This window comes from Elephas maximus, chromosome 2 (genome assembly GCF_024166365.1).
Source record: "Elephas maximus indicus isolate mEleMax1 chromosome 2, mEleMax1 primary haplotype, whole genome shotgun sequence".
Classification (NCBI taxonomy): Eukaryota; Metazoa; Chordata; class Mammalia; order Proboscidea; family Elephantidae; genus Elephas; species Elephas maximus.
In genome coordinates, this window is record NC_064820.1 from 179,315,487 (window position 1) to 179,341,452 (window position 25,966).

The following is a 25,966-nucleotide window of genomic DNA, read 5'->3' on the forward strand; positions in this document are numbered from 1 at the left end:
CAGCAGCTCCTTGGAAAACTTTTAGGGCAGTTCTACTCTGTCCTAAGGGGTTGCTATGAGTCAAAATTGACTTGACAGCAACAGGTTTGAGTTTGGGTTTGGATGTTCCTAGAAAGTAGCCCTGGTGGCACAGTGGTTAAGTGTTTGGGTGCTAACTGAAAGATCAGAAATTGGAACCCATCAGTTGTTTCATGGGAAAAAGATGTGGCAGTCAGCTTCCATAAAGATTTACAGCCATGGAAAATTTATGGGGCAGTTCTACTCTGACCTATAGGGTTACTATCAGTCAGAATCAACTCAACAGCAATGAGATGTTCCTGGAACAATGCCAGGTGCTGAAAATATAGCTTTGAACAAGGCCAATATAGTCCTTGCTCCTGCAGTACTTACATTCTAGAATAAGGACAGGCTCTAAAAAGTTAATGTATCATATATTTTAGATATGTTGTTGTTAGGTGCCATCAAGTCAGTTCCTATTCATAGCAACAGTAGGTAAAACAGAACAAAACGCTGCCCAGTCCCGTGCCATCCTCACAATCATTGCTATACTTGAGCCTATTGTTGTAGCCACCGTATCAGTCCATCTCCTAGAGGATCTTCCTATTTTTGCTGATTCTCTATTTTATCAAGTATGATGTCTTTCTCCAGGCACTGGTCCCTCCTGAAAACACGTCCGAAGTACTTAAGAGAAAGTTTCTTTATCTTCCCTTCTAAGGAGTATTCTGGCTGTGTATCTCCCAATACAAATTTGTTTGTTCTTCTGGAAGTCCATGGTACACTCAATATACTTCCCCAACACCATAATTCAAAGACATCAATTCTTCTTCTGTCTTCCTTATTCATTACCCAGCTCTTGCATTCATACGAGGTGATTGAAAATAACCATAGCTCGGGTCAGGAGCACCTTAGTCCTCAATGTGACCTTTGGCAGCAGATTTGCTCAATATAATATAGTAGTTTGATTTCTTGACTGCTGCTGCCCTAGGCATTGATTGTGGACCCAAGTAAAATGAAATCCTTGACAACTTCAATATTTTCTCTGTCACTTATTGGTCCAGTTGTGAGGATTTTTGTTTTTTTTGTTGTTGAAGAACAATCCATACTGAAGGCTGTGGCCTTTGATCTTCATCAGTAAGTGCTTCAAGTTCTCTTCACTTTCAGCAAGCAAGATTGTGTCATGCATATCGTAGGTTGTTAATGTGTCTCTTCCAATCCTGATGCTGCGTTCTTCATATAGTACAGCTTCTCAGGTTATTTGCTCAGTATACAGATTGAATAACTATGTGCAAGGACACAACCTTGGTGCAGGCCTTTCCTGATTTTAAACCAGGCAGCATCCACCTGTTCTGTTCCAAGGACTGACTCTCGGTCTATGTACAGGTTCTGCATGAGCATGATTAATTGTTCTGGAATTCCCATTCTTCACAGCGTTCTTCATAATTTGTGATGGTCCACCCAGTCGAATGCCTTTGCAGTCAATAAAACACAGAGAAACATCTTCCTGGCCTTCTCTGCTTTCAGCCAAGATCCATCTGATATTTTAGATACAGTACAAAAAGTCCAAAATATGTTTGCTGTGAAATTAATTCCAACTCATGGCTATACCGTGTGTGTCAGAATGGAACTGTGCTCCATAGGATTTTCAACAGCTGGGTTTTTGGAAGCAGATCACCAGGACTTTCTCCAGAGATTCCTCTGGGTGGACTCAAACTTTTGATCTTTGAGACAGCTTCGGAGCTTATTAGACATTTGCATCACATAGGGACTGGATACAGTATAAAAACAAAAACAAACCCACTGCCATGGAGTCAATTCTGACTCAGCGACCCCATAGGGAAGAGTAGAACCATCCCATAGGGTTTCCAAGGAGCAGCTGGTGGGTTCGAACTGCTGACCTGGAATTTAGCAGCCAAATGCTTAACTACTGCATCACCAAGGCCCCATAGATACAGTATAGATATTGTGTATTATGTATACTGTTATACAGTGTATATTATAACCCTACTTTCATCAATTTGGGGAACTGATAACTCAGTGGTTAAGTACTTGGCTGATAAACAAAAGGTCAGTGGTTTGAACCCACCAGCTGCTCTGTAGAAGAAAGATGTGGCAATTTGCTTCCATTAAAATTTACAGCCTTAGAAACCCTATGGGGCAGTTCTACTCTGTCCTGTAGGGTTGCTATGAGTCGAAATCTACTCAACAGCAATGGATTTGGCTTGTGGGTTTTGGTATCATAAATTTACATATAGACTAATATCTATCTTTTTTTTTTTTTATTTGCTTCATTTATTGTCTCTGATTTAAAGGCATTGAGTAAACAGATGCATATTTTACAATCAATTTTTTTTTTAACCTATAAATACATATGATTCTTTTTTTTTTTTTCCTTGAAATGTGCCTATATGTTTTGGGGAATGGTGAGGATTGCAATTTGCCCACCAATTTTCAGTTACTTGGCAATTAACTGATGGTTGACTTTTAGCTTCCTACAGTCTTAGAGTTATATAAGAGAACCAGCAGGACCAAGAACTAGCTGTTGATTCTGCTATTATATGAATTATTTGAAGTATAGTGATTATTTTACAGCAATGTTGTGAAATTATTTCACTATATTTAACTAATGTGTTTAAGCAGACATAGTTTTATGTATAGATGTACTTTGCATTTAACAAATGGCAAAGACTATTTCTAAATTAAAAATTAATGTATGATTTGCAGCAGTTAATTGGGTGATTGGTTTAAAAATTTTAAGACTATTAAGAAAAGGATATTTAATTCTTGGAGTGTTAGTGGCACAATGGTTAAGAGTTCAGCTGCTAAACAAAAGGTCAGCAGTTTGAATCCACCAGTTGTTTCTTGGAAGCCCTATGGGGCAGTTCTATTCTGTCCTACAGGGTTACTATGAGTCAGAATTGACTCGACAGTAATGGTTATTTCTTATCCATAAAATAAGTTTTGGGGTTTAATCTGTGTACAGTAAAACCTGGGAAGGTAATATACCATAGAAAAGCCTGAAAGAAATACAAAAATCTGTGCATAAAATTAACAAACAAAAAAACCACAATACTATTTTATTAACTAAATTTTATTTCCCTACAGGAGATTTTTATTTATTTATTTTATTTTTATTGTACTTTAGTTGAAGGTTTACAGAATAAACTAGTTTCTCATCAGTTAGTACATACATTGTTCCATGACATTGATTAGCAACCCCACGGCATGTCAACACCCTCCCTTCTCAACCTTGGGTTCCCTATTATCAGCTTTCCTGTTCCCACTCTACAGGAGATTTTTAAATGTTCAGACTCAATTACCTCATAGTCAATGTCAGGGAATTTCACAAAATTTCATGTCAGGGAACATTTTGAATAAATTCAGTGATTTAATTTATAGGATAATTGCTCTTTTTTATTTTTTTAATTAATATACAGAAAAACTGACCTTTTTTGTGTATAGTTCAATGATTTTTACCTCACATGTAGATTCTTGTAACCACCACAAAAAAATGAGGATACCAGACAGTTCTCTCTCCTCAAAAAACTCCCTCTTACTAACCCTTTGTAGTCACACCCTCATTTCACTCTTAATTCCTGGCAAAAGCTAATCTGTTATTCACTGTCATAGTTTGTATTTTTAAGAATGTCATATACATGGAATCATACTGTTCATTCAGCATAACACCTTGAAGATTCATCCAAGTTGTTGAGTTGTCAAATAAGCACAGGAACAGAGGTTCAACATCATTAACCATGAGGTAAATGCAAATGAAAACTACGATACAATACCACTGCACACCTACATCAAAGCTGTAGCACAATTTTAGCTAAGAAAGAGAAAAGGAAAAAGAAAAGAAATAAATAAAAGAAGACAAAATTTCGAGAATCATGGCCACTCAGATTTAAGTACACATGTTGCTAGTATGTCACTATGAAAGAGAAAATTTATTCTGCCACCTATGAGAATTAGCTCCATGATTCCAAATATTCAAATAAAACTTGAATATTTTATTCCCTACTCTCACAGAGTACAACAGACTATAGCGATATGAATTTTCAATATATTTGGAATACATTTAGAATCAATACATTTGCATGTATTGCAATGTGTGCAGATAATTCATATAATAGAACCAGCCTTTATTTTCATACAATTACACTCAGTTGCCTTTAAACTATTCTAAACCTGGGACAGTTTAACCTTTGGTCCATGGATAATGAGAAAGTTCTATTCACCTGTGGCCTCCCTGAAAATATGTGAACCATTTTGCATGTTTATATACATTACTGCCTTTTTTTTTTTCCATTGGAATATTGACATCTAAAAATGTTTTGTGTTATGGAGGAAAATGTCCTTCTTGCCCACAGAAATCAAGATTTGGAAACAAACACGGTGGTACATAGATATAAATAGCCTTGACATCAAGTTGAAGATGCTGACAGACAGAGATTAGTCATGTTCTGCCATGTGACAATGTTTTTATTATTGTCTTGCATTGTTATTTAAGTGTTGCATTTTCCTAGCTCTTCAGGTATTTTTTTTTCTCCTCAAATAGATGAAAGCTGTTTTGATATCAGCATTGTACTTTGCGCTTTTTTCCATCTGCAAATCTGCCTTGCATAAAATAGAGCCTCAAAGTATATGCTGCTTAACTGAAGGATCAAAAAAACTAAATATATATGGCAGGGTTTCCTGAATTCAGTCACCTTTATGGTTTGCGCCACATCTTAGTGACCCTTGGTCATTTTTTGATATTTTCCATAAAACCCATGATATTTTGAATATAGTTATTTAATACATTTCATTTCATAAAAGTATTTCATTAAAAAACTGGAAAATTTGCTGTCACAAGAAAGCAGGTTAGCAAATATGAGAGTGGCTGAAGACAAATTAGAAACTAAATGAGATTTTGTCCTTAATACAGTTAAATGGCCTGAAAGAAAATTAAAAAATATAGTAACATTCTTGTGCTTCAATGTCTTTTAATGCTCCACCCACGTATCACTTAAAACTGCATATGTGCACCAAAGACAGGTGTTCCAAGCTTTGGAAAACACTGGTATTTGGCAATCTTAACCGGGCATAAATACTGAGGATGATGCTATTTTGAATTCCAGTATACCTTGAAGTATTATAGTAAGTAACTTCTGAATGGCCTGACGGTGGTTACCAAAGTGATCATTTAATCTAAGAAAAGAAAGTCCAGGTGGTTCTGTCACAATCTCTGGCAGTGGCTTTTAATTCTGACTGCCCCTTGAAGTCACCTGAATACCACTGTCTTGGTCTTACCCCGTAACTATTAAATCAGTATCTCCAGAGGGAGGCCTTGAGCACCGCCATATTTTAAAATCACTTCAGGTAATTTTAACGTGAAGCCGGAGTTCAAAGCCACTGGTCTAAACCCTGTGTTGGACATTCAGTGTGTGCTGGGCACCATGCATCCTTAATGCAAGATAATTGTCATGTAAATAAACAAATGCTAAGTATTTCCTCCTTGGTGTATTTCCTGACAATAAATAATTACGCCTTTCTCTGACATTAGTTTGTGATGGTTTGTACATCTTCTGTGCTTCAAATTGGTCTTGGATTTTCATAGTTAAATGATAGCAAAAAATACAGACCCTGCGTGTGTTTCTGAGTGAAGGAGATAGGCGCTAAACTTTACATTTGTTTAGTTTGTCATTATAGCCCAATAGCAAAAAAAAAAAAAACCTGTAGTGTCTAAGTTCTGTACCATCATTTACAAAATTTTGTTGCTTGAAGTTGACATACTTGTGCACCTGCTTCCATTTATTGACTTTTTTAAAATCACACGTTTGTATGTAGCATTCAAGATAAGGTGTACAGTTTTCCCAAAATAATTCAGGTTTTGAAGCCATCTGTTAAGTGGAACAATGTTTCAATAGCTTCTATTCTGTGGCAAAGTCCACACAAATAAGAAACCGAATTATTATTTTTATTACTTCATAAATAATCACATTAATGTGTTTTACAAATAAAGAGATAAATTGAGAATATGCTAGTTTAATAATCATTGTTCCTTAGGACTTGATAGATGATAGATAGATAGATAGATAGATAGATAGATAGATAGATAGATAGATAGATAGATAGATAGATAGATGATAGATGACAGATAGATAGATGACAGATAGATAGATAGATAGATAGATAGATAGATAGATAGATAGATAGATAGATAGATAGATAGATAGATAGATAGATAGATAGATAGATAGATAGATGGATGATAGATGGAAGATAGATGGATGGATGGATGGATGGATGGATGGATGGATGGATGGATGGATGGATGGTTAGATGGATGGATAGATGGATAGATGATAGATAGATAGATAGATAGATAGATAGATAGATAGATAGATAGATAGATAGATAGATAGATAGATAGATAGATAGATAGATAGATAGATGGATGATAGATGGAAGATAGATGGATGGATGGATGGATGGATGGATGGATGGATGGATGGATGGATGGATGGATGGATGGATGGATGGATGGTTAGATGGATAGATAGATAGATGGATAGATGATAGATAGATAGATAGTAGATAGATGATAGATAGATAGGTAAGTAGATAGATAAATGATAAGCAGATGGATAGATAGCTGCTGTCCAGTTGACTCCAACTCATGGTGACCTAGGTACAACAGAATAAAACCCTGCCTTGTCCTGTGACATACTCAGGATTACCAGAACATTCAGGTTCATCTTTGTGGGTTATTGTGCCAATCCATGTCATGGAGGGTTTCCCTTGACCTTGGAGGCCCTTTACTTCACTAAGTATGATCTTCACCTCCAGCAACTGGTAACTCCTGATGATTTGTCCAAAACAAGCAAGTCAGACAATGTTCTGTCACAATCCATAAGATTTTCCTTGCCTAACTTTTAGAATTAGATCATTAAGCCTTTCTTCCTAGTCTGTCTGTGTCTGGATGCTCTACTGAAGCCTGTCTACCATGGGTGACCCGGCTTGTATTTGAAATATCTGTGGTATAGCTTCCAGCATTGCAGCAACATGCAAGCCACCAGAGCACCATAAACTGACAGATGGGCAGTGGATTTAGAATATAAGAATGTTTATATCCATTGGCACTTATTTCCTTAGTACAATTTACCATCAATACATTTATTTATATCCTACCAAATAGGTATAGGTAGTCAAGGTAATTTTAGAATTGTTTTTTTTGTATTAATCTTGGCCTCGTTTCATTTTGATTCCCACCCCCTCAACAATATATATATATTCAATGTAAGTCAATTAAGTTTTCCTTTGCAGAAAATCAGTAGCATTTAAATAAGAGGTAGTGATCATCGGAGAGTGTATTATATAATCAGCTCATTTTAGTATCAGCCATACTTGCTACATAGACAATTTACTATTTTTTCACAAACATCAAATGTTCTTTAAAAATAACCCATACTCTTATTGGTTCATTCGCTGTTTTGAAAATTATTCACTGAGCGTCTTGTAAAGTACCAGACACTATGCAAAGTTTTGGAAAATGACACTGTTGAAGGCAGAAATAATTCTTGCCTTTAAATATCTAATATTTTGCTTCTAGTCCTCATGACTAAATCTAACTTCTTAAACTTTTTAAAATTATGATATATATAGTATAAAAAGTGCATAAAACACTAATATAGTTCAATGAATTATCACCAATGGAAATGAATACACATGTAATCACCAATGAAGTCTAGAGATAAAACATTGCCAACTCCCCTAGAAAAACTCCTCATCCTTCTCTTGCTTTCTATCTTTTCTCTCTCCCTTCAAAGTAACTGCTATCCTGACTTTAAGCACTATTGATGAATTTGCTTGTTGCCAAATTTTATATAAAAAGAGACATAAAATATTTGTGTGTCTATGTGTATACGTGTGACATCTTTTTCTCAAAACCATATTTGCCTGATTCATTTTTGTGCATCACATAGCAGTAATTCACTAATTTTATTGTTACATAATATTTCAATATTTGAATGTATCATATTTCGTTTGTCCATGCCACTCTTCATTTGGATTATATCCAATTCTGACAATTACCAGCAATGCAACTATACACATTCTTGTACATATTGTAGTTGACACGTACAAAGTTATGCATGCCATAACCTAGGAATGACATCCCTGGGTTATAGCATGGATGTGTATTCATTATTGGTAGATACCACCAGCATATTTTCCCTCTAGAAGTATATGAGAGACACAAGAATGCATGAGGAGTCCCAGCTGCTTCATATCCTCCCATGTTTAAGGAAACAAACAAAAACTTGGGCGAGGATTCTAACCCAGAGAAAACGGATTTTAGTGATAAACCTAGGGCATGACCTGATACTGATGATTTTTCCTGTTTACTCCCCTCCCTGTGAGTGCTGTGGTTGCTGTCTGCACAATCCCTCCTCACCCTCTAAAATACCCCAATTTCCTTTGGTGTCTCTGAATTCTGTATCTCTTTTTTTGGGGGGGGGAAGAGAGGAAAGGTGATTCCGTCTTTGAACCTAGTGATGGTACATGTATTTAAAATAAATTAGTATAATCCTATCCCCTAGTCATAGACATTGGCTTCAAACATATATTTGGGCTAATGGGATTTCCTGGGAGTTCTTAGGAAAGTTTTTTCTTACTCTATTTGAGACCGTTTGTAGAGGATTTTATCCCTCTGTGGTCATGGGTATACACAAGGAAGCATGTTGCTGTTTTTAGGTGCTGTCATGCAGGTTCCGACACATAGCGGCCCTATGCACAACAGAAGGAAACTCTGCCCAGTCCTGCACCATCCTTACAATCTTGTTAGGCTTGAGCCCATTGTTGTAGCCACTGTGTCAATCCATCTCATTGAGGGTCTTCCTCTTTTCCACTGACCCTGTACTTTACCAAGCATGATGTCCTTCTCCAGGGACTGATCCCTCCTGACAACATGTTCAAAGTATGTAAGACACAGTCCCGCCATCCTTGCTTCTAAGGAGCATTCTGCTTGTACATCTCCCGAGACAGATTTGTTCATTCTTTTGGCAGTCTACGGGACATTCAATATGCTTCACCAACGCCACAATTCATAGATGTCAATTCTTCTTCTGTCTTCCTTATTCATTGTCCAACTTTCACATGCATATGATGTGATTGTAAATATCACGGTCAGTCACACCTTAGTCTTCAAGGTGACATCTTTGCTTTTCAACCCTTTAAAGAGGTCCTTCGCAGCAGATTTAGCCAATACAATGCATCTTTTGATTTTTTAATTGCAGCTCCCATGGGTGTTGATTGTGGATCCAAGTAAAATGAAATTCTTGACAACTTCAATCTTTTCTCCATTTATCATGATGTTGCTCATTGGTTCAGTTGTGAGGATTCTTGTTTTCTTTATGTTGAGGTGTAATCCATACTGAAGGCTGTGGTCTTTGATCTTCGTTAGTAAGTGCTTCAAGTTCTCTTCACTTTCAGCAAGCAAGGTTGTGTCATCTGCAAAACACAGGTTGTTAATGAGTCTTCCTCCAACCCTGATGGCCCATTCTTCTTCATATAGTCCAGCTTCTCAGATTATTTTCTCAGCATACGGATTGAATAGATATGGTGAAAGGATACAGCCCTGACACACACCTTTCCTGACTTTAAACCACTCAGTATTACCTTGCTCTGTCCGAACAACTGCCTCTTGATGTATGTACAGGTTCCTCATGAGCACAATTAAGTGTTCTGGAATTCCCATTCTTCGCAATGTTATCCATAAGCATAGAGGTAAAGAATTTTCCCCAGCATCTTGTGAGGACAAAGTCCAGTCAGCTTTCAGTTGAAGCTGGCATTACAGAAGGCAGAAGAGAGATACAGCAAGATTCTTACTTTTTAAATACATAATTGACACACTGAACCAAAGAACTTTGAAGCTCATTCTACCTCAGACTTTGTAATTATATGTGCCAGTGTATCCACATTTAGTGTGAATGTTTTGATATTTGAAATCAAATTCCTCTTAGCTAATAACACCTCACACAGACATATATCTGCTGTGGGTCATTAACCCCAGTGCCGTTGAGTCGATTCCAACTCATAGCTATAGGACAGAGTAGAACTGCCCCACAGAGTTTCCAAGGAGCGCCTGGTGGATTCAAACTGCCGACTCTTTGGTTAGCAGCTGTAGCTCTTAACCACTACGCCACCAGGGTTTTCTGTGGGTCATTAGTGGCCATTAATAAAATAAACTGTTTTCGTTTCACATATTGGAATGTATAGTCTGAAAATTGACTCAGTCAAATAACAAATCAGCAGGTACAGAATCCCACAAGCCATTGAAGGGCCCTAGATAAAGGAACAACTGGTGCTTCAGAGCTCCTGTTTACAGAACGTGGTGTCTCTCAAGAACTCCCAGTCCTGGACAGTGAAAAGTAGAGCCCTATCCTCCCATGAACATGTTCTGAGTTTCTTATGCCCTTTAAGGATGAATACTCACCTACCCTACCTGCTCCTAGACTTTTAACCAAAGTCTACCTTTTGTGGTAGCTGGAGGGTACTCTGAAATAAACTGGTTTGTATATTTGCCTTCCCTCTCCAGTGTACATTGCTTTCCAACTTGAGAAAGTATTTCGTTGAGGCAGTTTATCACATCCATTAAGTTAAATTCCAAACTTTGCTTTTATTTCTCATTGTGTGGAGATCAAATCATTGGTATCTGCAATGGAGGATTTATGAGATCTGAACGTTATTAACTTTGTGCTGAAGGCACCATATCTTTTATTGGATTCAGGCATAAATCAGTTTATTGCCCCAAAGGAAAATGAGCTGGAACAATCATTTACTGTGGACCATCTCATTGTGTGATGAATGTACAGTAGCAGATTCTTTGGCCTCAATTCCTTTCACAAAGCCATGCTGCATAATTGTTAAACGTTTTGGTTTGTGCAACACAAAGTGAATATTGGTAAATATTACCATGTCTCTTTATCTATAAAATGGGAATAATTATAGGAACATCAATATTTTATGAATTAAGTGGGAGAATGTGTGTGAAATTCTTAGAGTTTTTCCTAGAACACAGTGACTACACAATTGACAGCATTTACTGTAGGTATTGCTATTTCTCTGCAAAAACTTAGCCAAAATTTATTCTTTCTCCAGATCTTCATTATGCATGCCTTTCAGAGTTTATTGTTTGGTAATGGGGGCATACAATAAGAAAATCAGTAAATACACATTGTAACTAATGCTTTTCAGGAATCAAAGGACTGGCTAGAACACGAAAAGTGTAGGCCAAATGTAGATAGGGCAGTCAAGGATGGACTTCATGAGAAAGAATGTTTCTGTGGGAAATTAAAGATAAGAAGGAATAATCCATTGCAAGAATTGGTTTGGGGGATGGGATAGAGAAAATGTTGTAGGCAGAAAGGACAGTACATGCAAATCTACTGTAGTTCAGCCTGGTTTCCAGAGCTGAACCAACTCTCAGGTAACATGATATTGTAAGGAACAGCAGATTGCTGCGGTAAAGATGATTTTGGCATGTGGGATCCCCACAGGCTTCTACAGTCTGACTGGAATTTTAGTAGCAGGGGATCTCTGTGAGTGTGGTAACAGAAAGGAATAGAGATTTATGAAATATAAACAGTGGAGATTCATAATAGAGGTAACAATAACAGAGCAGAAAATCTAATGAATGGGGATTTTTAACAGATAAGACTCAAAGGTTTCATTTTGCTGGCATATATGCGGTGAGAGATTTATTTTAACATATAAAATACCCTACATTTAACTACATTGTACCAATAAAATAAAATAAGGCAAAGTGTGGTTCAACAAAATAATTGTGAAACTACCATTAGAGTGAAATACTACTTTAATTTTTTAATATATTAAGCATAAAACTAAATGAGTTTTATTTTTATTTTTTATTATCATATTCTACTAGCCACCTACCTATGTTTGGGAAAGAAAAATATACTTTCTGTGTTTATGATACCAAACACCAATGAATTTGAAAATAACTAAATGATAAATGAATGAAAAAACACATGCTTTTGTTTCTTATCCAATTGTTTGCTGTTGCACTAACCTGAGAAAGGTTACAATGTCTAGAAACCCCACTCCCATAAACTTAGAACTTTATTGAATCTATAGGAATCTAAAACATATGAATTAAAAATTAAAATTCTGTACACTGTATGATTAATCTTCACAGTAGCAAGCGCCTAGAGTATGTGCTAAAATTCAAATATTTGGAATCTTCCGTATCAACTGTGAGCAACCTTCCATTAAACAAGGTTTATTCAGTATTTGTCTTCTTTTTGAAAGCCACTTTTTTCCTAAATATAATCATCTTTGTTTCTGATTACGAACATGAAATATCTTCATTGCAAAAATTCAAGCCATGCATAAAACTATGAAGATGCAAATAAAAATGAATAATCCAAGTTACAGCATGGAGATTCAGATTTAGGTCTAGGACAAATCAGGGAATCCATATTTCTTAAAAAGCCCACCCTAACACACACGCACACCCACACACACACACATGCAGCCAGGACTAAGCACCACTGGTCTAAATGCTCTACGACTGAGATTCTCAAATTATAGTATACATATTAATCACATGCAAATCTTGCTAAAATAAAGATTCTGATTCAAGAGTCTGTGTGAGTCCCAGGGTTTTGCATTTCTAAAGGCTCCCAAGCGATGCTGATGCTGCTGGTCCAAAACTCTCAGTCTGTTGCTTTCTAACCATTTTTAAAAGCTTCAGAGATGAAAACTCCACAACTTTTCTTGCACTGTTTCTCATAAATTATCCTGAGACCCTCCAACAACAACAAAAATTTAATTATTGTCAGTTAATTTAAACATAATTCCAACTTCAATTCTTTCCCTCTTTGAGATGATGATGATTACTATTTTTAAAATCAAAGGGCACACAGAGTAATAATTTCCAAAGGCTTATAAATTCAGATAGATGCCTTTAGCCAGAAGTTCCAAGTTTATGTTTGTTCTCAGCCCACTCAACTGTTAACTCAATTTTCTTGAACTATTATCAGCCTATTTCTGCCCATGCATTCTCATGGAGCTCTTGATTCCGCAGAATGCCTCATCTGCCAGGCAGATTTCATCATCCATAGATGACCCGCCTCCCCTAAATGTGCGGGGTTCTTGCCTCCGAAGAAGCCCAGAGAAACAGGCAACATTGAATTGAGAGAATTTGTTTTTTTGTTTTTATTTTTTAGACAAATCTGGAAACCTTCCCAGGTTAGGTATCAACCCTTTAATTTAGATCTCCGCTGTGAAGGCCCTACAAAAGAAAACCTTCATTTATTTATACCGTAGGGGTTCATTACTTTTCTTCCTGGAAACATCTGTTTTTAGTCCTTCTCAGCCCATATTGGACACAGGCCTGGAAGCAGCATCGGTAGAGTCAGGTTTTAGTTCCATGGTTGGGGCTGTTATTACAAATCCAGCAGCGGTCACTTTCTAACAATAATTATAATGGACCTATTTTCAGGGTGGTGCATCAGGCACTGTGCTAAACAATTGATAAGCATTATCTTAACCTTTCACAAAAATATGACATAGGTGATAGTATTATCTATATTTTTAAAATGAGGATTTGAAACCTATCAAGGTTAATAACTTGCTTATAAAACAGTAAGTGACCATGCAGGGCATGACTTTAGAAAACAGATCTAGCACTTTCTAACTCCCAAAATTATGTTCTTAATTCCTCTATTCTATATTACCTGCCTCTAGCTAGTAGACATGCTGATGTGTGAAAAAGTCTGTGACAGACCTTTTTATACGAAAGAATCAGTTTGACCATTTCTGTTGTTGTTTCGATTTTTTTTTTTTTTAGGTGTAGACTCAGATAGAATCTTTGGCGCACTTCTGAAAAGTAGTATTCCTTCTAAGCAATCATTCCTTATCTCTTAGGGTATTTTTCCTGCTATTCAACTTCATTTGGTCTGCTAGATAACAGTAATACCAGTAATACAACAACATGATGTTTGGATCACTTATTAGTATGAGAAGGCGCCAGAAACAAACAATTAAATACATATTCCCTTCAGGGAAGAAACTTTAATAGCATGCATGTGTCTGAGAGAAAGAGAGAGAGAAAGACACACACATGTACACACACACAGAGAGGGGAGTGTTTGAAAAGCCACTTTTGCGTGAACAAATAAAACCATGGTAAAATTTCATTATGGTGACTTCCAAAGGATCAACTACATTCTTTTCTCAATAAGTTATTGGAGGGGTTTGAAGTTTTTCTTTAATCAGAGAGTTTGTGTTTTTTTTGTTTGTTTCTTTAGATTTTTTTCCCCTTAAACTGAGATTTAGGCCATCGGGTTAGCATTCTATTAGAGCTCAGTAGCGCTCTGAAGAAATGATGAATTTAGGCCCAAGAAGGAATTTCCTAGCTGAGAACTGGTTTCTGTGACTGAACTGAGGACTTTCTTTTTGAGAGCTGGCCAAAACTTTGCCCACCCCATCATACCTTCTGCAATCACTCCATAAAATTCAGTTCTTGTTTAAAGCTTGTGTGCTAACTGAAGGGGAAAACGTAAAACCCTAGCTATGTTAGGGTCTATGTAGATGTGCAGCTAATTATAGTGTTTCCTATTTGTGAAGCTTTAAAGGAATAGAAAAAGAGGGAGTTGCTTTACTTGCTTAGTAATTTGATCTTTAGTGGTGATTACTCTTAAAACTTCATTATCTCCCATTCTCATTTTCAGAGACATTTTCATACACACACATGTATATGTTTTCTATATCTTGATAACTGAGTATGATAGAAAGGTGATGAATCTGGTTTGATATACATACATACACACATTCAGAATAATGTGCCAATGATATGACATCTGACAAAATCCATTTTATACCCTATATTTAGAAAAAGAAACTAAAAATGATTTGATATCTGACAAGATCTAGTCTAAACCATATTTTGAGAAGATAAACTGAACATGGGGTGGGGAAACTTACATTTTAAATCTGCATTTTTTCAATTCACCATAAACCACAGAAGTAACCTATATAAACTACTGAGTGCTGATAAAAATGAAAATGGTAGCTATTGCCAACAGTTTGCATGGCCCCTGGATTTGGAAAATATAAACATCTTGTGAAGGGTGGGGTGGAACTCAAGGCAGGGAAAGAGGCAGTATCTAGTAATCCCAATCACCTTCTAAAAACAGCCTTAGTTTCTAGTCCAATTGTGCAGAGTTTTCTGACAGGTTTGGGGGTATAAAATTGAGACGCAGGATATGATGTGGCTTTATGATCAATCAAAATAGGTAGTCACATTTCTATGATTGCAGTAAATTAGCCATTAGTATGTGTTTCCCAGCTTAGAAAACTTTTCTGTAATAAAAGGTGGCTTAAAGTCTACAACTACATTTTTCTTCATAGTACCAGGTTCTTAAGAACCAAAGATAAATGAACCACCCTTCCCTTCAGTGCAAATGAGGGGGAAAAATACACATACACACACCCTGGGGGAAGAAAAGGCAGCAAGGCTGAGCCCTCTTTAGTAGTTCAATTGAGAAGGGAGAGGCAGCCGCTCAGTTTGTGGGAGTGAATCTAATTATCAGTCTCTTATTTTCATTAATGGGTTGGAACAAGTTAACTTCTCAAAGAAAGAAGTAGACATTGTGCTTGAATTCGTAGAAGATGTTCTGATGATTTAAGCATCACGTTCACAAAATTAGATTTTTGTAAGTCCTTGGTGGTGCTGGGAAGGTAGGCAGGAAGAAAATCAAATATGGGAAAGGCAAAAATAACTGGTAGAAAATGGTGTATTTATAGACATGAACGAAGAGCTTTCTGGAAAACTGGAGAGTTTATGAGAATATGTTTTAATCTCTATCTGTGCATTTTGGTTAGTATAATGATCCTGAGAAGACTTTCCACCAGTCTTCTATGGGTGAAAGTTAACGAATGTAGCCTAAGTGTTTCTTGGCCAATGCTTTTGTTTTCTCAGCCTCACTAGCCAAAAATCTGATGATGACTATGAAGATTATGCTTCTAATAAAACATGGGTCTTGACACCCAAAGTTCCTGAGGGTGATGTCACCGTCATTTTAAACAACTTACTGGAAGGATATGACAATAAACTTCGACCTGATATAGGAGGTATGTTAAAAGCTTTTGTAGCATAGTGTAGACAGGAACACACGCCTACCATGCCGAAGGCAAACAGAAGCATATTTCCAGAGTCATAAAAATTTAAATGAAACTTTCCTTATAGTTTATGAAAACAAATTAACAAAAAGTATATAAATAGCATTCAGGCCCGGTATTGAGAAACTCAAAATGAAGAAATATGATTTTTCAAGTGAGATTTGAGAGTTAAAAATTCAAATTTCCCTAACCACCCCATACAGAGGCTGTAGAAGAATGGTGGCAAAGTGTTTATGAAGTAACATCAAAAGATAAGCAAAAAAAGATTAAAAAAAAAAAAAGGGTAAATTAATTACCTGTTTCTGTGTAACAAACAACCACAAAATCCAAGTAGCGTAAAATGTTAAGCATACTTTTAGCACTCTTTTGGGAGTATTGTAATCTAGCCCGGGCCAGGCTATTCATCTGGGGTAGGTTCCCTCTAAGTATCTCTCATACTACTCCTGGGACTAGCAGACTAGCTGTGAGCCTCCTCACAATGACAGCAAAGAGCAAGAGAGAAAGTAGAAACTCATAAAACTTCTTAGTGCCTGGGCTTAAAACTGGCACACTGTCATTTCTGCCCACATTTGTTGGCCAAAGTAGGTCAGTGGGCAAGCCCAAAGACAAAAGGCCAGGAAGTGCCCTGAATGAGGCCAAGGCAAGGACGTGCAGGTGGGGGACAGTGAAGAATCCAATCTACCACAGAGAGAGAGGGCAGAGCACTTTCAAAGAAAATAAGAATGAGACAAATGTGCTTGTTGAATGGAAGCCCAGAATGATATTATGAATTCCTGTTCAGTAAATGTTTAATAAAAATGGAGCACCTGCATTTGGTCATGGATGTTGTACCACAGATTGTTAATATCCATCCTTTCTGACAAATAGGTATGTAATGGGTTTCCATATGGTTTCCTCATATTATTTGTCGAGTCACAGCATCCAATAAGTCATTGAGGAAGATTGATTTTGTGTTGGCTAGATAAAGATAAAGTGGTCATAAAGGGAATCAAGAGGGAGTAATATTTCAAAAGCTATTCATATTTAGCTGTTGCTTTTTATATCTCCTTCAAGTTTCTAATGCATATTTTTATCTGGATCACTAAGTAGTTATTTTTCTGTCTTAGTCATGTCAAGTGACAATGTCCAAATAGATTTTGGAGCTTGAATGAAAAATGTTAAAATTTAAGACACTTGAAAGAAGGATGAAGAAAGCTGAGAACAGAATTCTGATTTATTCATTATATACAGTTTTAAAAGAATAATTCATTTCAAAACTCTACTATGCTTGTTTATTGCATTTACATCTTAAAAGGAGGTGTTTCTTTGAAAACAAGATGATCCTGCAAATCACTAGATAGTGAATTAGTCACTGGCACCAAATTAGGTGTGAGTAAATCACTTCTAATATATTTAAATGTGTCTATTTCTAGAGCAACAAAGGCTGAAATATTAAAATATTGTATTTCTCTGTCTACACGTATTTCTATGGTTCTTTTTGCAGTGAAACCAACATTAATTCACACAGACATGTATGTGAATAGCATTGGTCCAGTGAATGCTATCAACATGGTAAGTTTTTAATAGTTTGTCTATTTTATCAACCTATTACAGAGGAAATGTGGTATAATGGAAATAACAGAGGACATAACCCTCTTCCTCTCAAAAAATAATGGGTGCAAGACTTTGGAAAGGTCAGATAATTAAAGCAAATATATTTTTTGCTCTCTTGTAATATGAAGGTCATTACTTTTTACTATTTGTTATCAGAATTAAATGTGATCATATGTATTTGTTATAAAAATAAGATTAATTTTTGTAAATATGCTACTATCATCATGTACTTGGTAAGTGCTACCTGTTACAAAATAAAATATAGTGCTCCACTACTTTTTAGAACATTAGTAGTATAGTAGGATATAATTTGCTTCAAATCAGAAATATTTCATAGAAGAAATAGCACATAAGATATAATAATAAATGTGCTTTGTTCTTTAATAACATTTTCTACCCAAATCTGAAATAAAAATAAAATAGATTGGGATTAATATAATATAATATCACAGCACAAAACAAGACAATGTAGCATCCCATCCCATCCCATCTTATCCAATCCTATACCATAGCATACCAAACCATAATGTAGTGATTCTATAACTTTAAGACCATGCTTGCCAAGCTAGAAATAAGGACACTCTCTATGCAGTCAGAGAAAAAGACTTTAATTGCTCTCATTTGGAAGGATAAGAACTATATCACTAACCTCGTACTCCATACAAATAAGGCTATTTGTTTAACCATTAAACAGATTCCAAAATGTTTATTCTAGGATTCTCGGAATCTTTAATATTCTGATGTGAATTGTAAATATCTATGAGGGGGAAACTATAGGTAGATTACTCAGAACTCTTTGTTTTAGGAATACTAGTCACCAGAACTACTGTCCCAGGACCACAGTTTGTAAAGTGTTGGTTAAAAAAATCATAGAGCTTTTCATTTGCGTGTGTGTGTTAAAATGTGAGAAACTAAAAAATAAGTATTCTAGCTCCTGGGACATCGCTAATTAGAAAGGATTTTGTAAAATAGCTTTGCATCTTATTATTTATATATTGCAAATATGAATCTAAATTATGAACAAATGTTGGATGGCTTATGGCAAGCATACCTGTTATATCCATTGCTGTCAAGTCGATTCCGACTCATTGGGACCCTATACGATAGAGTAGAACTGCCTCATACGGTTTTCAAGGATCCACTGATTTGAACTGCTGACCTTTTGGTTAGTAGCGAGCTCTTAACCACTGCATTACAGCAACTTAAGTGTAGTGAATCGCAATTAGACATGATGGCCGGTGTTGCTGGGAAAGAACACAGAACAATGAGAATGAGGCAAAAGGAGATTCTAGTTTGATCCTGAGTGGTCATGTATTTTGGAGCAAATAAGTAATAATCTCCCTATTTCTTCAGGGTTTTCACCATAAAATGGTGGTGTGTGTAGGGAACTGGACTAAGAAATGTGGAAGATCTTCCCCACAATTCTCATAATCTAGGAAAGCAGAGCTTTTGTTTCCTTTTATTTTCTCATTTATAGACATGATTAAAATCAAGTAATAAAATAACACTATGCATAATTAGGGTAAGTTAATTGAAATGCTATAAATACCATATAATTTAATCTGTTGTTTATTATAATTATCATTTATTTCTTGTTTTTATTATTCACATAAGGTGGTATTTAAATGAGGCTATGCGGGAAATGTGTTTAGCAGGAAGACTGGCATAAAACAAATACTGGATGAATAGTAACATCAACAAGAATAAAAACAGCAGTAAACTTTTTTATTAACAACATGATGATCACTGTGATGATAGAGTTGAGAAGCGAAGAAGTGTAGCATTGTAGAGGTGGCAAATTCATTTGAGTTTATTTGTGATTTTTACAGATGAGAAGAATGAGGCCCAGAGACTAAAAGTGGTTTCCCCAAAACAGAACTCTCAAAATAATAATCAAAGTAGAACTCAGTTGTTTTGATTCCAAATAAAGGGCTGTCTTTCACACTCTACCTATTTCTCTTTGATTAGATCATCCATGTTCTACTTTAGTTATGTGTACATGAGGGGAATTATTGCACAGTCATTTGATATCATAGTATTTTAAGAACATAATCTGTGACAGAGACTAATGCAATATTAGAGATTATTTTAACTGATTAATATCATTTAGCAAAAAGAACAACAATAATAATAATAGTAAAAAAAAAAAAGAAAACATAGTCACCTTTCCTTGGGTGTTTACCATCGGCCAGGCATGAAGCAAAGTGCTTTATGTGTATTCTCCTTTTCTATATTCTAATGACCTTACTAGACTCTCCATTTTATGATAAGGCGACTGAGTCTCCAGAGCTCTAGTTTAGGGCTTTTTTGAGCATTCTGGACTTTATTTCACTCTACAGCATTGGTTCAGAACCTAGGAGATTTTACTTCCTAGGGAACATATGGAAATGTGTCCATCTATTTTTAGTTGTCATAACTCAGGGTGAGGGGTGCTGCTGGCATTTAGTGGTTAGGGACCAAGGATGTTACTAACCATTCCTCAAGGCACAGGACACACCCTCCACAAAAAATGATTCCAAACCCATTGCTCTTAACCACTGTACCACTAGGGTCCAAAATAAAAAATTCATAAAGAACAAAATATCAAGAGTGCCAAGGTTAAAAAACGAGACTAAAGGGGCACACCAGCTCAGGGTCAAGGACTAGAAGGCAAGAGGGGATGGGAAAGGTGTTAATAGGGAACACAAGGTCTAGAAAGGGAGAGTGTTGACATGTCATGGAATTGGTAACCGGTGTCTCAAAACAATATGTGTACTAATGAGAAGCTAGTTTCTTCTATAAACCTTTATCTAAAGTACATTTTTTTTTTTTTAAAAGAGTGCCAAGGTGGAGAAATTCTGCTCTATAGACACAGAAAGGAAATGATTGTATCGGGGCTATGATCTTCTCCCAGAGCTCATGGAGACAGGTCCATTTCTCTTAAGCTGCTCTACAAAAGACGGATGAGTCAGTAGTCTCCCCAGCAAAGCTTTCACTCTGTTTTGAACTATTTAAAGCCAAATGTAGCTTTGGCTCATATTGGCAATGAGAAAAAAGAAAAATACAAATGAATTTTCTGGAATTCAATCCTACTGTTAACAATGTTCTGTTTTGTCATTTTCTTGAAAACAGGAGTACACAATTGATATATTTTTTGCCCAAACATGGTATGACAGACGTCTGAAATTTAACAGCACCATTAAAGTCCTCCGATTAAACAGCAACATGGTGGGGAAAATCTGGATTCCAGACACTTTCTTCAGAAATTCAAAAAAGGCTGATGCACACTGGATAACCACCCCCAATAGGATGTTGAGAATTTGGAATGACGGCCGAGTACTCTACACTCTAAGGTATTCTTTTGAAAAAAGAAAGGGGTAACAGCTGGGAATAAAACAGGAATCAACCTTCCCTGCTTCAAATAAAGAAACTTCAAGCCTTCTTCAGAGCTGGCATGTTTGATCAAAATAGCAAGTGACACTACAAAATTAGTTTTTCTTTCTCATTTCTATGAGTTTTTTCAAAGCACTCACCACTTGTTATTTTATGTGACTCATGTGGAAACTCTGTTTTCTCACAAGTGGCATGAAATTTCGCCTATGTTTGCAAGATGATCTGACCTTTCCATCAGTTTTGGCTTGTGTGTGTGTGTCCTGGTTCTTTAAAATGTGGAAACTAAGACACAGTCGGTCATCCTTGGAACCACCTTTTGCTACGCTTGGAAATATCTCCTTTTCCAAGAAAATCATCACTAAGGAATTTTGATGTAGATGTCTCCATACTTTCTTCTCTTTTTAGCTGCACAATAGCAAGTAACTAGACTGAATTGTCTTCCAAGCCCCGGCACCTCACCCCTCATTACATCAACAGGTTGTTTGAATTAACTTGCTGGCTATTTTAGGAATACACACCTTTTGAAAAATAAATTGAAGAAACTGTCTTTTATCTTCTGATCTAAATATTAGACAACATTTGGAAGGTTTTTTTTTTTTTTTAATTTAAAAGATTTTATGCCATTCACTGTGGCTCATCATACTTATATTCATTAAAACATTTTTACTTTGACATTTCTCCTTGGTGAGATTACATTATCAAACTGTATAATAGATAAACACATAGATTTAGGAAGCAGACAGATCTGGTTTTAGCTCTTAGGTCTGTATAATACTCTGTGTCTGAATATGGGCAACTCTCCAGAATTTCCATATAGCAGGAAATTAGTGGAAGAAGAAGTCTTGGTTCTAGCAGGCTTATAAGGCTGTGTTTATATAGTAAGCTTGATTTGCACTTGTTATATTTTTATTTAGAGGGACTAGATAGAAATTCATGGAGATTATTGGGAAAGAAGCCACATGCACGCGCGCGTGCGCACACACACACACACTTATTAGACACTCTCTAGCACCGAAACTGCACAGGCTTTTTTTTAAAGCTTTAATTTCCTCAGCTTTCTATAAAATAGAGATAATAGTTCTTATCTTAGAGTTGGTGTAAAGGCTAAATGGATTGATATATAAAGTCCTTAACTTAAGGGCTGATATACTATAAACAAACCAGATATTAAAAGTATTTGTATACATTTTCAGAAACAAACATGAATAATTTTTCTTTTTTTAGTGTCACCTTAAATATGATACTGTTCTGGATATTAGTATCCTGGAATTGCTAGCTTTAAAATGATTAATGTTAAGTGCACTGTGACATATATTTTATGTCTTATACAATATCTTACATACAAAATAAATATCTTAAAATAGCTCCAAAATCTTTATCAGAGGTATTGTAGATAGTAGGCTAAATGGCTGCATTTAGGAAAGCAATTCATTGTATGTATTCATCATGTATTCATTAAACTGGAGATAAGGCAATGGCTGAAATTAGAATTCAGTCGAAACCCAACTGTGCTTGATGCATCAGACCTTAGTCTAGTTATTGAAATATTAAGCCAATTATTCTACCTTAAGTCCCTTTCTTATTTTCATAACATTATAGTAGTTTTTGACTGCATTAATTTGTGAAATCACTGATATTTATGGAATTATTATGAAACCATCTTGAAGATGTCACTCATGCTATTCAGTCAAGGTTTCAATGTGTTAACAATATACAGAGATAGCTTTATTCTCGGTTCTTATCTATATGAGCATTTGTGTGTACAGCTATATATGTGTGTGTTTACTTTCCTATCTATGGTCTATCATGTTTGTTTTAGAGTATAATAATTTAATTTTAATTTGTTAGAAATAATAAAATATAAAAGAAATTGTGATCTTATTTATGAATAAAATTAATCTTTTCTTTAGAAGAGCATATAATTTTTGCTTAACAGTGATTAAAGCCTTCAGGTGTGGAAACATTCAAATTCCAACTGTGCCACTAATTACGTAACTTTGGACAAGTTCAACTACAAGAGAGGCATAATAACACTAAATGAGAAAACAACTCACTTTAAACAATGTCTTTCAGACAATTAAGGTCTCACTAATTAGTAGTTATACATCCTAGAATAAGAAAACCGTCCCAATTAAAAATTACTCTGAACTTGATAACCTTTTAAAGTGAATATATTTTTGTAAAATCACATTTTTATTACTTCAACATTAATGTCCGTACATTCTAAAAAATATTGCTAACAAATGTGGGATTTAAAAAACATCATTAGTCTATTGCAATGACAGTTCAGAATATAGTCATATTTCTCCAAAGATGGTCCAAACATCTGGAACTCCTTTCATCTTCTGCCCCCTCGGGTCCAGCGCATATTGAAACCCAGAAAATATTTTTAATAAACACACCTGACAGACACTAATTGAGAATCACTGAGAAACATCTTCTAATAGGTGTGTAACTGTGTATTTAACATTTCTTGTAGGCCATTAGATATCTTCTACTCTATAAATCCTGTTTAATGGCTTTATAATGTCCCATTGTAAGAACGCATACTTTGTTGTGTGATGTAGGTTTGTTTAAACTCACATATAATAATTTAAATTTACAGCTAAGGAGCACTTACAAACAGAATGTCCTGCTTCAATTATTATATAAGATCTGAGCATTATCAGCATTAATTTGCACATAAACAATAAATAAGCTTGGTTTGTTCTGTTAAGTTAAATGTATTCACTGAGCAATCTCATGTGTGCAATTAATTTGTCCAAAAAAAAAAAAAGCACAAGTCATTATAAATTCTGAATAATGAAGTTTGCATGAATGAGATGTTATTACTTGGTGTTTGAAAATAAATAGACTGCATTAAGTCTTAAATAATATTGAACATGGTGGATTTCTTTAGGAGAGATCACCTTGTGTTATCAATAAGAATGTAAGATATATTCTCCAGGAATGAAGGCTAATGATCATTAGAAATTGTGCTAATGTACATTTTTAATATTAGATTGAGAATATAATATCTTTCTATTTAGGTTGACAATTGATGCTGAGTGCCAACTACAGTTGCACAACTTCCCAATGGATGAACACTCTTGCCCCCTGGAGTTCTCTAGTTGTAAGTAATACCTCCTTCTGTAGTCGGCAGCCCCTCTCACCAGTAGTCTGTGTGATTGTAGGGTCAGTTAACTGGGAGGGTCACAGCAACTTGCAGAATTGCATCAATTGATGTTGTTGTCTTAGAAGATTTTGACAATCCTTTCATCATAACCCCTGCTTGTCTATATTAGGGAGATTCCTGCAAAAGTAAGAATTTTTTTGGTTTGTTTTTAATCAGGGATTGCAAATAAGTTTTATAAGTTGGTAGTGGTTGTCTGGACTGTTTTCTTGAGAAGAGTTGTAAGACCAGGCCTGGACTCAAAAAATAGGGTGCAGTCGTTGATTATACATCTTTCCCATTGACCCAGAAGAAGAATGTGGTAAAACATTTGCTGATTATTTATTTACTTCCTTTACACATCAGGGAGCACAGAGATCCAACAGTGTCATTTACTGATTTCATTTTTGATAGGTCTGTTAAAGGTAGTAAAATTAAAAATATCTCCTTAACTTGGAGTTCTAGTTGTGTCTAGAATTAGTTATCCACCAATGAATAAAAGCCTGGGCTCTGGTTTCAGATGGGTCTAGTTCAAATCCCAACTCCACAGAGGTATTGTTTGATTCATATTATTTATGTAAAATGCTTGGTAGGCTATTTAACACACATTAAACCCTTTGCCATCATGTGGATTCTGACTCAGCAAGCCTATAGAACAAAGCAGAACTGCCCCACAGAATATCCAAGGCTATAATCTTTACAGAAGCAGACTGCCCCATCTTTCTCCCATGGGAAGACTGGTGGGATCACACTGCCAACCTTTCAGTTAGCAGCCAAAGCTTTACTAATGTACCACTAGGGCTCCTCTAACACACAATAAACCAAACCACTGCCGTCGAGTCGATTCTGACTCATAGCAACCCTACAGGACAGAGTACAACTGCCTGATAGAGTTTCCAAGGAGCACCTGGTGGATTCGAACCGCCAACCTCTTGGTTAGCAGCCATAGCACTTAACCACTACACCACCAGTGTTCCCAACACACAATAGACTCAGTTAAAACTCACTATTATTTTAGTTAACTTTTATTATCAGATAACAGACTTTACAGAAAGAGGATCAATGATGTTGTTACGTAGGCTGAGCTTTAGTAACTTTCAGAGGTGCTCCCTGCCTGAACCAAAAACAAACCTCAGTTTTCCTAAAATGTTTGCCTTACTATTTGTTCAGCGTCCATGTTAGGTAGCTCACCTCCTCTTTATCTTTGGCCTGCCAATTGTGAATTAAAAACTGATGATGAATTTTAAGTATGTATTTTTTTTTTATTTTTATAAATATAATTTCCCAGAACACCAGGGAGAATCATAATAACCAACTAAATCATAATAACCATATTATTCTTAAATCAATGACCACAAAAATAACCTCCTGTTAATTATTTTATGAATTCCAGAGGGAACCAGAGGAAAAATATCACTCTATACCATAGAAACCCTGATGGCGTAGTGGTTAAGTGCTGCGGCTGCTAACCAAAGGGTTTGCAGTTCAAATCCACGAGGTGCTTCTTGGAAACTCTATGGGGCAGTTCTACTCTGTCTTATAGGGTCGCTATGAGTCGGAATTGACTTGACTGCACTGGGTTTGGTTTTATACCATGTATATTTAGAAAAATTCTCATTATAATTCTCATTTCATATGTTTTATCTCATCCAAGGATGAAATATA

At 35.8% G+C, this 25,966-nt stretch overlaps 1 protein-coding gene across 1 annotated transcript in view; it reads left to right on the top strand.

Annotated features, from left to right (window-relative positions):
• GABRG2 (gamma-aminobutyric acid type A receptor subunit gamma2) overlaps positions 1-25,966 on the top strand; it is a 118,860-nt gene that overhangs the window by 17,411 nt on the left and 75,483 nt on the right. The window contains exons 2-5 of the mRNA XM_049874270.1: positions 15,986-16,137; positions 17,669-17,736; positions 20,890-21,110; positions 24,180-24,262. Of these exons, the coding sequence (XP_049730227.1) occupies positions 15,986-16,137; positions 17,669-17,736; positions 20,890-21,110; positions 24,180-24,262 (524 nt within the window). The remainder of the gene's footprint in view (positions 1-15,985; positions 16,138-17,668; positions 17,737-20,889; positions 21,111-24,179; positions 24,263-25,966) is intronic.